The 16,171-nt window shown below is 34.0% G+C and overlaps 1 protein-coding gene across 1 annotated transcript; it reads right to left on the bottom strand.

The window, feature by feature from the left end:
- Nucleotides 1-14,000: 14,000 nt before the first annotated feature.
- LOC120088651 (peroxidase 2-like) lies at nucleotides 14,001-15,675 on the bottom strand. Its single transcript, XM_039046066.1, has 3 exons — nucleotides 15,310-15,675; nucleotides 14,947-15,138; nucleotides 14,001-14,861 (listed from the first exon to the last, which is right to left on the bottom strand). The coding sequence occupies exons 1-3, from the start codon at nucleotides 15,514-15,516 to the stop codon at nucleotides 14,268-14,270; spliced, it is 993 nt and encodes a 330-aa protein (XP_038901994.1). The 5' UTR covers nucleotides 15,517-15,675; the 3' UTR covers nucleotides 14,001-14,267.
- Nucleotides 15,676-16,171: the final 496 nt, after the last annotated feature.

Below are 16,171 nucleotides of genomic sequence, written 5' to 3'. Positions count from 1 at the left end.
ATATATGATAACCATTACCATTGTATATTTATAAACTATAGTTTTAATATTTCATCTCAACCATAGCTTTTTTTTTTCTTTTTTATTTCATGGTACTTAATTTAAATCTCATTTACATTAATCCTCCACTTGATGTATCTCATACATCACACTAATCATATCATATATAATCGAATTACCTCTTGTCAATTTAAAAATTTCAAATCAACACCAATAACTGATTATTAACTAGAATTCATTGAGCTACCAAGGAACACTACGTGAATAACTGACTAAACTCTTTAGTCATGGGATCCACCATCCGTTAACTACCAGACACTCTACTAAAGACCGACAACTAAACTCTCCTTACTACAGATATATTATGTGTCCATATCAACTAATCAGTAGTGTGATAACCCTTCACAGATCGGTCGTAAGTACAGCTGGGCCAATAACCGTTATGTCCATGTAGTTACATCTAACTTCTTAAATACCATCGATCTCTCTAATGAACATAAGTCATAGTCATACTATGACCGAGTTCTCTCTTCCAAAGAGAAGTTGGGGTCACTATCTTCAAGACCCGAAATCAGCCCTTAAGGGAGCAATCTATCTACTTACACCTGCTTTGAGGAAAAAGTGAATTCCATCTTGTGTAACTGAGTTCCCAGTTCCCAAATCAGACAAGTCCCCAAAAAAGTAGGCATGTTCAGTTGGCAATCTAGTCTCTCTCACCCATACTAATCAAAAGACTGCCCTCAAAGGCAGAAGTTTCCAAAACATTCAGGATTGAGGTCATGTCACCTATGGTCGTTTAGGTGAGATATAAGTCTCCAGTATCAACTGTTGGGATTGATGCCCTAAAGTCTCATGTTCTGTAGTTTGTAAACAGTACATACGAACACTTGTGATTGTTAATATATGATATTTACTTCACATCTTGTTGTTTTTCTTATTTACTTGTTTTAGTAGCTTTACCACAAACCAATAAACATAAAATCCCTAGTTATCTGTATGTGACTCAAGCATGTATGTGGTGACATACAAGTGGATCATGTCTTGAGTGATAACCAAAATGGTCCGTAGTATATGGATATAGGAGGGAAACCTTATCCTGGTAATGCTACGGACGTAACCCGCTTTGTGGAATGGTCACAAGTGTTGTGACTTGTCACAGATGATCTGATCTTAATCAATCATGTTAGGGACATACGAGCGGGGGCGTCCTATACAAAAAGTTTGTATAAGACTTGACCACGAAGTGTTAATGTCTCGTTATATAACACCGTTCATGACAGAGACTTCACTTCACTAGGATGACCATAGGTAACATGACCTCAATCCTGAGTGAGTTGGGAACTTCTGCCATTGAGGGCGTCTTTTGATTTGTATGGATGTGAGTGGCCAAGTCGCTGATTCAAACCTTCCATTTTGGGGATACGTTTGATTTGGGAGCTGGCAACTCAGCTACACAAGATAGAATTCACTCCTTCACCGAGGCAGAGACTAATGACTCTCTTAAGGGCTGATTCCGGGGCTCGAGATAGAATTCACTCCTTCACCACACACCTTCTTTTGGCTCGAGAGGTTTTCACACATAGTTGGACTATGTTGTATTGTTCATTAGAGGAATCAATGGTACTTAAAGAGTGAGATGTAACTATAGGGAAAAAAATGGTAAATTGGCCCAGCTATACTTATGACCATCTGTGAAGGGTCATCGTACTCATGATTGGTTATATCCAATGGACACAAAAATATATCTGTGGTAAGAAGAATTCAGTTGTTGGTCTTTAGTGGAATCACTGATAATTAATGGATGGTGAATCTTGTGGCTAAACAGTTAGTCAGCTATTCACGTATTGTTGGAGCTTCGAACCACAAGTCCATTAGGTCACTGGGTAGCTTGGATAAAGTCGAGAACCAATGTTTGGGTTAATTTAAAATGTTCAAATTGACAAGAGGAAATTCAATTATATATGATATAATTGAACTGGTTAATTATATATGATATAATTGGTTAAATGTATGAGATACATTATTTTGGAGAAAATTAGATATAAATATGATTTATATCAAGTATAGGCAAAATACTATAGTAGATATATGATATCAAACTATAGGATATAAATATAATATGGTTATATTTATTAAACAAATTAATTGATTAATTATTTAATAATTAACCATTTTCACATTTGAACGTGGGAACGTGGGAAGCGAGCGTTAAGGTAACCGACAGGATTAAATGTTGAAAATCGTTTTCAATTGATAAGTAATTCGTTTGTGCAATTGAAATCTTGCGCCCTATAGAGATCGTGAAAGATTGATCGCCGAGAGCCTATACGATAGATTCTCAGTTGTCTAAACGATCGTCTAACTTATGCGTTCCCTAAACAATCATGTACCAGTTTCCTAAACAATCGTCTAGATTTTCCTAAACGATCGTGTACTTTTACTATATGATAAGCGTCCCCGCTATACGATAGCAAAGTTCCTTCTGTGCGCGCTTGTCGTCTACATGATTTTCTCTCCTCCATCTTTTACCAAACTTACCAGAACCCACTTTCTGGATTTTTGACGCCGAGGATACTTGGGTCTCCTTGGTGGTGGTGTTGTCCCCGATTCCTTGTTCGTCTACATTTGGATCGTGTAGTAACTAATGAGAGACTAGCCCAATGTTGGTAGATCGTTGGAGGTTTTCCGCTGCATTGGGTTCAGAAGTGCGAAGATCGTCTTCCTCTGGTAATGAACACCTTCTCCATGTTTTATCCATTAATGAGCATGCTGTTGTTGAGTTTTATTATGCATAATTGTTAATTTAGAATGTATATCGTTTATATTCCCGTCACTGTGAAAATCGGAGCGATCTAAACCCGCTCATGGAATTCTCGTTTTGAGATCCTTCAATGACGTTATATACAGAGACGAATCATCTCTTGGTCGGGTCTTATACAAACTCTTTGTATACGACACCTTCATTCGCATGTCTCCACATGAATGGTCAAGATCTACCATCTGTAGTAGTTCATAATACTTGCAAACCTCTACAAAGTGGGCTGTATCCATAGTGTCACAAGGATCAGGTATCCCTCTTTAATCCTTATACTATAGACCTATTTATGTTATCACTTAAGACATGATCCACTTGTAAATCTCATATATATGCTTAAATTTTCATACAATAACCATGGAGCTTTGTTTATTGGATATAAGTAAATGCCAAATAAAATAACTTTTATTTTATTCATAACAATGTGTATAGATTACAAACTACGAGACTCCGGGAGAATTAGGACACCAATCCCAACAATCTCCCACTTGTTCTAATGCCTCGGGAGACTAATGCTTAATACAAGATAAATACATGTACAATATACAATAAACTAGGGCATACCCCAGTATCATCTCCCACTTGACCTAAACAAAATGCCGTATGTCCCGTAGACCCAGATTCTCTAGGTGACCCTCGAACACTTTAGCCATGAGAGCCTTTACAAATGGATCAGTAACGTTGTGCTTCGATGCGATCTTCGTGACTATTACATCACTGCGATGCACAATCTACTTGATCGAGTGATATTTCCATTCTATATGCTTGCCTCAACAATGACTCCGAGGTTTCTTCGAATTTGCCACAACCCCGCTGTTATCACAATAAAGAGTGATCGGCAAATCCATATAGGAACAACTTCCAAATCTATAAGGAATTTCTTCAGCCAAATAGACCTATCGGTTTGAAAGTTAAAGTCTGTGTATCCTATAAGAATCAGATCCTTATCTCCATACATAAGCATGTAGTTCCTTATTCTCCAAAGACACTTGAGGATTGTCTTGACTGCTGTCCAATGATCTAATCTTGGATTGGACTGATAACGACTGACAATCCCTACTGCATAACAAATGTCGGGTTTGGTATATAACATTGCATACATTAAGTTTCCAACAACTGAAGCATAGGGAATTCGTCTCATCTCCTCAACTTCTTGAGGTGCTTAGGACATTGATCCTTAGACAAAATGATTCCATTTCTGAAGGCTAACAAACCCTTCTTGGAATCCTGCATCCTGTTCCTGATCAACATTTAATCGATATACGATGCCTGAGACAGGGCTAACCTCTTGTTCTTACGGTCCTGAATGATCTGGTCCCTAGAACATACTGTGTCTCACCCAAATCTTTCATTTGGAACTGGGCAGCTAGCCACTTTTTAATGTCAGTCAGAAACCCTACATCATTCCCAATGAGTAGGATATCATCCACATACAGTACCAGGAAAGCTACTGATCTATTGATGATCTTCTTGTAGACACACTGTCAAACTTAATGTTCCACGATCGAGACGATTGTTTCAACCCATAAATAGACCTATTAAGCTTGCAAACTCTTTGCTCTTGATTTTAAACTCGAACCCCTCTGGTTGAGCCATGTAAACGGTCTCCTCAAGATTACCATTAAGAAAGACAGTCTTAACGTCCATTTGCCATATCTCATAATCATAAAATGTAGCTATGGACAGGAGTATCTTGATAGACTTGAGCATGGCAACAAGTGAGAAAGTTTCCTCATATCTAGTCCCTCGACCTTGGTATAACCCTTTGCCACGAGTTTCCACTGCAAAAACCCCAAAACGAGTCTGGAAGATAAGCATAACTCATCATAGACCGAACCATGTCCAACAAGGTTCTATTTCTCTTTTCTTATTCACTATTCTACTAAGGTGTACCTGGGGGTGAGAGTTGATATTGACCAACTTACCCCTACTTCGGGGAAAGAGTGAATTTCATCTTGTGTAACTGAGTTCCCAGCTCCCAAATCAGACAAGTCTCCAAAAAGGTAGGCATGTTGAGTTAGCAATATAGCCATTCTCACCCATACTAATCAAAGGACCACCTTCAAAGGCAGGAGTTTCCAAAACACTCAGGATTGAGGTCATGTCACCTATGGTCATTTAGGTGAGATGTAAGTCTCTAGTATCAACAACGTTATATACAGAGACGAATCATCTCTTGGTCCGGTCTTATACAAACTCTTTGTCTAGGACACCCCTTCTTGTATTTCTCGACATGAATGGTTAGGATCTACCATCTGTAGTAGTTCACAACACTTGCAAACCTCTACAAAGCGGGTCGTATCCGTAGTGTCACCAGAATCAGGTATCCCTCCTTAATCCTTATACTATAGACCTATTTAGGTTATTAGTTAAGGCATGATCCACTTGTATATCTTATATACATGCTTAAATTTTCATACAATAACCATGGAACTTTTTTTATTAGATATGAGTAAATGCCAAATAAAATAACTCTTATTTTATTCATAACAATATGTATAGATTACAAACTACGAGACTTCGGGAGAATTAGGACACCAATCCCAACACATGTATGGTAAAAGAGTTATGCTTCTACCACCACCACACCTTAGAGTTACCTCTACCATGCTTCGGTAATTATACCTTTTAGGCATTGTTTAATTCTCCAATGTGAGGCAATATACTCCTATTTCTTTTAACTTTTGCGATAGGCTGAAGCCCAAAAATCATTTCCAACATATATAAAATGAAATGATGCATCTTTTGTATATGAATATGATATGAATCATGAATATGAAATTCATCACGGTCTAAATTTAGAGATTTGAATGACAATCACATCTTTTTGTATTTATTTTTCCAAATTTCTATTTTATCTCTCTTCAAATAGTAACGACTATTTGAATCAAATAATGTAAAAGACTATATTGTATCAATTAGACTTTTTAAATTTTTTTAGTACTAAAAAAAATTATAATTTTTTTTCTTTTGGCATCACACATGTTATTAGGAGCGGATTTAGTATGAGCCCGGGGGCTCAAGGCCCCCTCAACTTTATACTCTTTATATAATATATATAAAAAGCTTGCATAATATCAAAACCACTAGCTAAGCTAGTGGTAAATCAGCCTTACTCATCATATTTATTTTTACTAAATTATATAAAGCCTCTATCAACAAAATTTCTAGATCCGCAACTGCATGTTGTGGATTAATTTTTCTAAATGATTGTTAAAAGTAATCAAAGAGTAAAAAGAAATATTTTTAACGAGGCTTTCCAAAAGAATAGCATTGGAATCAAACAACGTTTTAATTAAGAGAGAGAGGGCTAATTATAAAAATATACTTGGGAATTAACTCTAACATATTATAAATATGTTAAATTAGGTGTAATGTAGATGCCCATTATCAGTGTCCATTGTCCATGTATCACTCATCCATTACTCCATTTGTTGTGTATGTGTCACAAGATTACATACTATTAGTGTCCATGTAATTCACCTTTTACTTACCAATTTGCTTATAGATAGTGGCATTTGATGAGTTTTGAAAGACATACACATTAGGTAAAGTGCATGAAAATTGGAGAAGTGAAGAATTTAGAGAAATTTCTTATTTTATATTTTGTTAATGTATATATTATGTTTATTTTATCTTAATATTTATTTATTTTATTATACTATATATATTTTATTGGTATCTGTGTCTTCATTGTGCTCCTCAAATTTACAATACGTTATCAGCATGAGCTCCTTTTGTTTTCCTCGTTAAAGGTAGGCCTTAAAGGTATATCGATTTTTTACTCTTCGTTATAATTAATAATTTAACGTTATTTTGTAGATTTAATATCTATTACATTTTTTTTAAATATGAATACAATATTTTACGATAGTGATGCCACGACAAATCTCACAAAATTAGAATTTTTCACCCTTGATATCAACGACAGTAATTATTTGTCATGGGTACTTGATAACTTGTCGAAATACAAGTTATTTATACTGTTTTATTTAGATGTTGCGGCCAAAAGAAAGAAAAGTTGCGTTGATAGTATAGAAATTGGCTAAGAAATGCGAGAATTATAAATCGTCATCAATACACCCACTGACACCATTGCGATGGTAGAAAAGAATGTTTCAGTTTTGTTTTGCAGGAAATCAAGTCACCGCATGCGTTCATGACTGAAAACAACGCATCTATGTCGCATTGCGCTCGTAAATCAATAATGAAGAGACGATCAACACAATGACGGCACATATGACAATCGATCAAGAGCTTTGCGATCAACGCAACTTCAACCACATGACAACACCGCATGCGGGCAAACGATCGAAGATGTAACGAGCAACGCAATTGCGGAGGATTCTGACGCGTGTACAGCTGACCGTTGTGCATCTGTCTCTTATACACATCTAGATGTGTATACGCCGGCAAGCAAAACCACCGTCTAGATCTGTGTCAAGACGTTGACACTCTTCTGTATTTGTTTCTATCTCTTTATCATTACTTGTATTCATCTTCTTAGTCTATGATTCACACCATGTATCAGACGATTTATCTTAATATTGAATGTTATGATCATTTCCATTATCATTTCTCTGCCTATTTTCGTTCATCCATAATTCATTTTCTCCATGACGTTTTCTTAATCCCATGGGTAATTAACAAGAATTAAGCGAGTAAATTAATTGGGTTAAGGAAATAATTAAGTATAGTCAAGGCATGCTAGACGACATCTTCACCTGTGAGAGCAGAAGTGAAGATGCTATTCCGCCTATCAAGAAAGGGTTGGAAGAATGTGTTAACTAAAGCGAGAAGTACTTCCAGAGATGGAAGCAACCTTGCGTTCACCACGTTCATTTTTGTTTCACCATAGAGATATAGGAATGCGCCCGATCTCCGAGAGGTGTACGCCAAGGGAAAGCGGAACCTTAGTTACATCTTTAACGCAATTAACAAACTTGTGACGTTTGTACTAATTATTCTTTCTCCTTCTGATTCATCCATAAAGACTTGCCATCGCATACCACGATCCTTTGTATCAACTTCACAGTCAGTCTCGAATTCAACATCATATATACCTTGTATCTTATATCTTGTATCACATTAGCTTAAGTTTATTTTCATCGCAATTTAGTTTATTAACGCAATTTTAAATTCATGTACAAACCCAATTCTTATTAATTGTAAAAACCGGTCGCATGTATCATAAGAGTAACACATTAACGGAAACAATCCCTGTGTTCGACCTCGGATTACTCTGAGAAACTTGCGTTGGAATTATACTTGGTTTCAGCACAAGAAAACTTGTGACAACGCATTACTCCATAGCATAATACAAGCATATAATTAACAACGCATATATCTAGAAGTAGTATCGCATAAAAATGTGCATGAGCATTAACATAGCATAAGATTACATTTAGCGTTACAAGTTTATGCCAACATGAGCTTGTAGCACATCATCATGCATGCACAGCATATGACCAATTTCAAGTCATCAGTACTTGATGCCGAAATCCACCTTGATGCTATGAATCTTGGAGAGACTATTAAAGAAGGAAATATGACATCCAGTCATGACAAAGTAAAAGTTATAATTTTCCTTCGTCATCATCTCCACGAGGGATTAAAAACGGAGTATCTTACAATAAAAGATCCCCGTATCTCATGGAAAAATTTGAAAAAGAGGTATGATCATAAAAAAAAGTTATTATTCCTAAAGCTCGTTATGAATGCACGCACTTAAGGCTACAAGATTTTAAATCAATAAGTGATTACAACTCCACATTATTTAAAATCACTTCAAAACTGTTGTAATGTAGAGAGAAAATTACTGATGCTGATATGTTTGAGAAGACATTTTCTATATCTCATGTCTCGAATATGCTCTTGCAGCAGCAATATCAAGAGAAAGATTATAAACAGTATCCTGAACTAATTTCATGTTTTCTCGTGGCCGAACAAAATAATGAGTTATTAATGAAAAATCATGAATCTCGACCAACCGGAATGACACCATTCCTTCGACCAATCAGAACGAAACTATTTCCTGAAGTGAATGGTGTGAATTTTAATAATAATCGTAGTCGTAGTCGTGGTCATGGTCGAGGTCGTGACTGTGACAAAGGAAGAAATAATTATTATTTTCATGGTGGTCGCTCTAATCACTTAAATTTAAAAAGAACCACACAAAATTATGATCGCAAAGGAAAAGCTCCACAAGATAAGGATTCAAAAAGTGTTAAAAGTAAATGCTTCCGATGCGGAATAACTGGGCATTGGTCACGTACCTATTGTACGTCAAAACACTTAGTTGATCTCTATCAAGGATCCCTGAAGAAAAAAGAGAAAAATGTGGAAGCACATTTTGCATATCAGGATAATGACATATTTGACCCATCACAGATGACAAATTTGGATGTGGTGGACTTCTTTGAATCTCCTAAAGAGAAAATCAACAGAATTAATGGAACATCAAGTGTTTCCTTTGACTTTGAAGATATCTAGACTTAATGTTTTTTTTTTTTATTCATCTCCATGTTTTTTTTTTCTCCTTTTAGTAGATGTTAACTTTTGTGTATTCCAAGTATTATTTTTCTTATTGTAATTATTTTCTTTTAATGAAGAAACCTTGATCATTTTCATATGTTGGGTGACTAAAAAAATGTGTAAAGAAAATCTATGTTTGGCAGACAGTGCAACTACACATACAATACTTACAAGTAGAAAATATTTTTCTAAATTGACCATGCTAAAAGCAAAAGTCAATACAATATCAGGTTTTGTAAACTTAATTGAAGGGTCTGGGAAAGTATATATTATTTTGCCTAGAGGAACAAAATTTATAATTGACAATGCATTGTTTTTTAGTCAATCAAAGATAAATCTACATAGTTTTAAAATTATATGTTGCAATGCTTATTATAAATCTAGACATATTTATAATTTGGCATGACAGATTAGTCATCCAAGGTCTATAATGATGAGAAGAATTATTGAGAATTCAAATGGACATCTATTGAAAAGTCAGAAGATTCTTCAATCTAATGAATTATCATGTGATGCTTGCTCTCAAGGCAAATTAATCATTAGACCATCACCAATCAAAATGGAGACTGAATCACCTACATTTTTAGAACGAATTCATGGTGATGTATGTAGACCTATTAACCCACCAAGTGGGTCATTTAGATATTTTATGGTATTAATAGACGCATGCAACGGATGATCCCACGTGTCTTTATTATCAAGTCGAAATCTTATATTTGCAAGATTACTTGCTCAAATAATTAAGTTAAGAACACAATTTTCTGATTATACAATTAAGACCATTCATCTTGATAATGCTGGTGAATTTACATCCTAAGCTTTTGATAATTATTATATTTCTATTGGGATAAGTGTTGAACATCTTATAGCTCATGTTCATACTCAAAATAGTTGAGCATAATCATTTATAAAACTTTCGCAGTTAATTGCTAGACCATTGTTTATGAGAGCTAAGCTTCCTACATCTATAAGGGGACATGCTATTTTGCATGGAGCGTCACTTCTACGCATTAGGTCGATAGTTTATCATAAGTACTCGCCATTACAATTAGCTTATGATCATGAGCCAAATATTTCCTATTTGAGAATTTTTTGATGTACAGTATATGTTCCAATTAATCCACCACAACGTATTAAGATGGATCCTCAAAGGAGGTTAGGAATATATGTTGGATATGATTCCCCCTGACGGATGATGTATTTACTGCACGATTTACTGATTGTCATTTTAATGAGACAAATTTTCCAACATTAGGGGGAGAAATTAAGATGTTAGAAAAAGAAATTACATGGAATGCATAGTTATTGTCTCATTTAGATCCCCGTACAGATCAATGTGAACTTGAAGTTTAGAAGACAATTCATTTGTAAAATATAGCAAATCAGTTACCATATGCTTTAATAGATGCAAAGAAAATAACAAAATCACATATATCAACTGTAAATGTTTCATAGAAAATTGATATCCCAACACAGTAATTGTCAGTATTGAGTTTGTAGCACACTAAAAGCATGGTATACTAGTGGGTTCCAAAGATAAAAATCCTAAAAAAAAATTAATTAATAGTCAAGAAAACTAGGTTGAGGATGTAAATACCCATGAAAAAATTCTTGACATGACTAGTGAAGAAGGTGAAATACCTAAAGATAATAATGAGATTTCAATAAACTATGTCATGATAATAAAAAGATGGAACCGAACTCATGTAGTTATTACAACATTTTTGTGTATAATGTTGCTCTTGATAGTATATCTGAAAATGAGGATTCTAAATCAAAATTTGTTGAAGAACATTGACATAGAAAAGATTGGCTTCGGTGGAAAGAAGCAATCAAGGCAAAATTAAACTCACTTTCAAAACGTCAGGCTTTTGGACCAGTAGTTCAAACATCAGAAGGTATCAAACCTGTGGGACAAAATGAGTATTTGTGAGGAAAAGAAACGAAAATAACGAGGTCACAAGATATAAAGCAAAGCTAGTTGCACAAGTTTTTTTCACAAAGATCTGGAATTGATTATGAGTGGACGTATTCTCTAATAGTAAATGCAATTACACTAAGATATTTAATTGGTCGACTGTGTATTAAAATCTAGACAGGCATCTTATGGATGTAGTCATAATATATTTATATGGATCTTTTGATAATGATATTTATATGAGAATCTCAAAAGGATTTAAGGTATCTAAAACATATAATAAGATTCTCGGGAATTGTATTCAATAAAGTTATAGAGATCGTTATATGGATTGAAACAATCAGGATGAATGTGGTACAATCGCCTGAGTGGATATTTATTGAAAGAAGGATATCAAAATAATCCAATATGTCCATGTGTTTTTATAAAGAAATCATAGTGAGGATTTGCTATTATAACTGTATATGTTGATGACTTAAATATAATTAGGACATCTAAAGAGCTATCAAAGGTAATAGAATATCTTAAGACAAAATTTGATATGAAAGATCTCGAATTTTTTTTTTTTTTTTTTTTTTGTCTTCGCTTGCAAATTAAGCATTTAGCAAGCATTTAGAAAATTAGATATTTGTTCATTAGTCAACTTATATAGGAAAAGTTTTGAAAATATTTTATATGGACAAAGTATATCTATAGAACATTCCAGTGGAAGTTCGTTCACCAAATGTGAAGAAGATATATTTCGACCTCGAGATAATAATGAAGAACTTCTTGGTCCTCGGGTATCATATCTTACTGCAATTATTGCACTTATGTATCTTGCTAATAATACAAGACCAGATATTGCATTTTCAGTCAATTTATTAGTAAGATATAGTTCTTCTCTAACAAAAAGACATTGGAACAAAATTAAGCATACAATACATTATCTTCAAGGAAAGATTGACATGGGTTTGATTTATTCAAATAAATCTAATTTTGATCTAGTTGGTTCTACAAATTTTGGATATTTATCTGATCCACACAAAGCTAGATCTCAAATAGATTATCTGTTCATATGTGGAGGAACTGTTATATCATGGCGATCGGTGAAACGGACCATAACAACCATTTCCTCAAATCATGCTGAAATTTTTGCAATTCATGAGGCTAGTCGAGAATGTGTATGGCTAAGATCAATGACTCAACAAATTCGTGGAATATGTGATTTGTCTTCTAGTAAAAATCTTCCAATGATATTATACGAAGGCATCACATCATGCATATCCCAAATAAAAGGAGGGTATATTAAAGGAGATAGAACAAAACATATTTCACCAAATCTTTTCTACACTTATGATCTTGAAGAAAATGACGACATTACTGTATAACAAATTTGTTTGAAAGATAACCTGGTAGACTTATTTACAAAGACATTATCTACCACAATCTTTGAAAAACTGGTGCACAACATTGGAATGCGGCGACTCAAATAACTCAAGTGATGTTTCCTTGAGAGAGAGTAAATATATTTTTTAAGAATATCAGATTATATAAAATATGTACTGTTTTTCTTGCATTAGATTTTTTTTTTCTCATTGAGCTTTTCCTAGTAAGGCTTTAATGAGGCATATTTCATATATAATGGACATCTAAGGGGGAATGTTATACATATGTTAAATTAAGTGTAACGTAGATGCTCATTATTAGTGTCCATTGGCCATGTGTCACTTATCTATTACCCCATGTGTTGTCCATGTGTCTCAAGATTACACACTATTAGTGTCTATGTAATCCACCTCCTAATTGTCAAATTGCCTATAAATGGTGACATTTGGGGGATTTTGAAAGACATACATTAGATAAAGTCCATAAAAATTGGAGAAAATGGAGAATTTAGAGAAATTTCTTATTTTATATTTTATTAATTAATTTTATTTTGTTAATTTATATATTTTGTTTAATTTATTTTATTATTATATTATATTTATTTTAATATTATATTTTTTTAGTATCCATATTTCCATTGTGATCCTCAGATTCACAACATAACCTTTATTTTAGAAAATGCTTGTATTTTTTCGGAGTTGCAATATTGTTAGAATATAAATTAATCTTAAATTTAGATATTAGATGTATAATTTTATATAAAAAAAAAAGTTAGAGAAGTAAAATAAAATCAACAGGTACAAATAGGTAAAATTAAAAATTTTGAGGACAAAAATGTTAGGAAAAAAGTTTGTGTGTATCCCCCCGCACACCAATAAAAAAAAATAATAATAATTTTATTCTTTTTACTACATAAAGAATAGGATAGATGGTATTAAATGGTTGCACTTAATTATTGTTCAAAATATTATCGGTAATGAAGGATAGATGAACAAATATATTATAGATAAAGTAATATTAAGGTAAATATATTTTTTTTTTTTTGACAATTACCTCGTCATTATTTTTCATACTTGTCAAACCTAACATACTTCAATTGAAATCTTTTCACATATATATTTTTAAACAGAAAATTTCTTATAATATTTATTATTCGTTTATTTTATGAACTCCACATAATTCTTAAATTCTATTATTGTAATAAGTAATAAATGGAGGTATTTTCCATATTAGTACCATTAGGAATTTTTCAGTTTCGAAACTCATTAACTTTATGTATCAATATTGGTTTGAAATTTGAATTGCTTGATGTAAGATAAGTTTCAATTTCAAATAAGGTAAAAAGTATATCTTATAATTGAAACATGTTTGAATTCACTCAACCAGTACGATATAATAATATATATTGTAAATAAAAGCAAAGCAATCCAACCTCTGACTTCGTTATTTTACATCACATTCACACTTAATTGAAAAACTTTCGGATATCAATCCATAGTTTTCAACCAAGCATATCTAGCAAAATATTAATCCAACAGAATTAATGAACGGGATTCAGACGTTTAAACAAAGAGATATAAACAACAAAGTGGAAGCTTATTTGATTGAGAGGATTGGATAGTGTAGATAAAGTTAGATAACATCATGGAAGGTAGTGGTTGGGTTGATCCTCCTACAATTCAATCTGACTTCAGATGGGGTGCCAGGTGGAGGGCTTAGATTCCCCATTTTGATCATGGAATTACCAAATTGAATAAAGAACAGAAGTTGGCTAGCAGCAAATGTGTTGACAATGGCGGTTGTATCAGCCCCAGGGGTTGAGAAAAGCTCTTGATCACTTTGGAGGAGCCCTTTGTGGTTTTGGAGATTGATGTAATAGTTTTTGTCAAAGGTGTCTGGTGTGATTGGATCAAAGTTCACTCGCGTTACTGGAGTGGTACAAAGTTGGCGGAGCTGCTCCCTGTAAGCAGCATCCAAAGTCGGGTCTGGCAGGCCGGTGTTGTTGAAATTGTCGAACCGTCCCGTGAAGAAGAGGCATCTTGATCGACCGAACGTGTGGGCTCCTGATAGAGTCACAAGATCTGTAGAATCCAGCCCAAATGCCGCGAATTTGGCTTTCAACACGTCCAGGGTTTCAAACGGACTTGGAAGATTTGCGGCTGCAGCTCTGTTTGCTATTCTGCTGTCTTTTCTACCCAGTGGAACAATCCACGCTGGTCCTCCAGACTAGTACAATAATTAACAATTTGGCTTTATTAATTATTTATTAAATAAAAAATTATAACAATAGGAAACCAAAAATAATAATTACCAATACGACAGAAACTTGAGCTGAAAGGGCTAAGATGTCGGCACAGGAAACAACGCGTGGGCAAGCACTTTCAACTGCTGCTTTGATGTTGTCCACAATGTCCAGGCCTTGGATCCCGTTATTAGGAGGTGCGTTTAGTTCACTGTCAATTACGCCTGGTACATCTTCCAATAGCACAGACCCATCACACCCCTACATTTATTTTAAACTTTTCTCCCTAATTAGTTACTTTAGTTTTTAGATCAATAGGTAGAGAAGGTGTAGATTGATTTTTTAAGTGTTTTAAAGTTTTTTTTTTTTTTTTTTTTTAAAAAAAAATAGCCAATTCAAACAAATCTATAATTGGCTAAGTATGAAACGTACATTGGCAAAGCAATCATGAAAGTGGAGACGAATGAGCTTGGCAGCTGCTCGGTCGTCAGTTTGGAGAGCTCGTGAGACCACATCCAGAACAACAAAAGGCAGCTGAGGGCATGTGAAGGTGTAGAAGAAAGGGTTAAGCTGAGCCTGAGAGCATCCCACCATCAAAGCTAACACTGCAACTAAGGCTGTAAGTTTAGGGGAAGCCATTGCTAGCTTTTTGGTTTTGTCAATAAGTTGTGGAGATGGAGCTTTGCTTTTAGCCTTTTATACACAGCCATTAAGCTTGGGCCACAAGTTGTCGATGGATTCAAGGTTATTACTTATTACATTAATTATTGACTAATCATTCCACCCGTAATTAAATATGAACATTTTGATATTTTAGGCTTTCGTTTCGTATTGGGTTATACTGCCATCTTAATTTCTTACTCCAATTTGTACTAGTTTAATGGTTTAAATGCATAAACATGTGTTAGACCTAAAATCAAAGATCTTGCCCATCATGAATATTGTTACAATTACGAATATTCATGTGCACAAACTTCTATCACATAAAAATATGATTATAATTATTTTTATATACGTGTATATAAATTACATATATAATTTATAGTAGTGGACACATTGTGCTATAATACATCCATAGACACATGTTGTGCCCATAAAAGAAAAAAAAAATTCAAGACCAAACAAAATAGGGAGATTTTCAAAAATAAAAAAAATAAGAAAAATAATTTACAAAAAATAGCAAAATTTAATTTTTTTTATTGAGGCCAATAGAAGTTTATTAGTCTATCAGTTTAGTGATAAAAATTGATACGATGTGATAGACGCGGATAGAAGTTTATTAGTGTCCATCAAT

Source organism: Benincasa hispida, chromosome 10 (assembly GCF_009727055.1).
Source record: "Benincasa hispida cultivar B227 chromosome 10, ASM972705v1, whole genome shotgun sequence".
NCBI classification, from domain to species: domain Eukaryota; kingdom Viridiplantae; phylum Streptophyta; class Magnoliopsida; order Cucurbitales; family Cucurbitaceae; genus Benincasa; species Benincasa hispida.
This window is presented reverse-complemented; position numbering and strand designations above follow the sequence as displayed.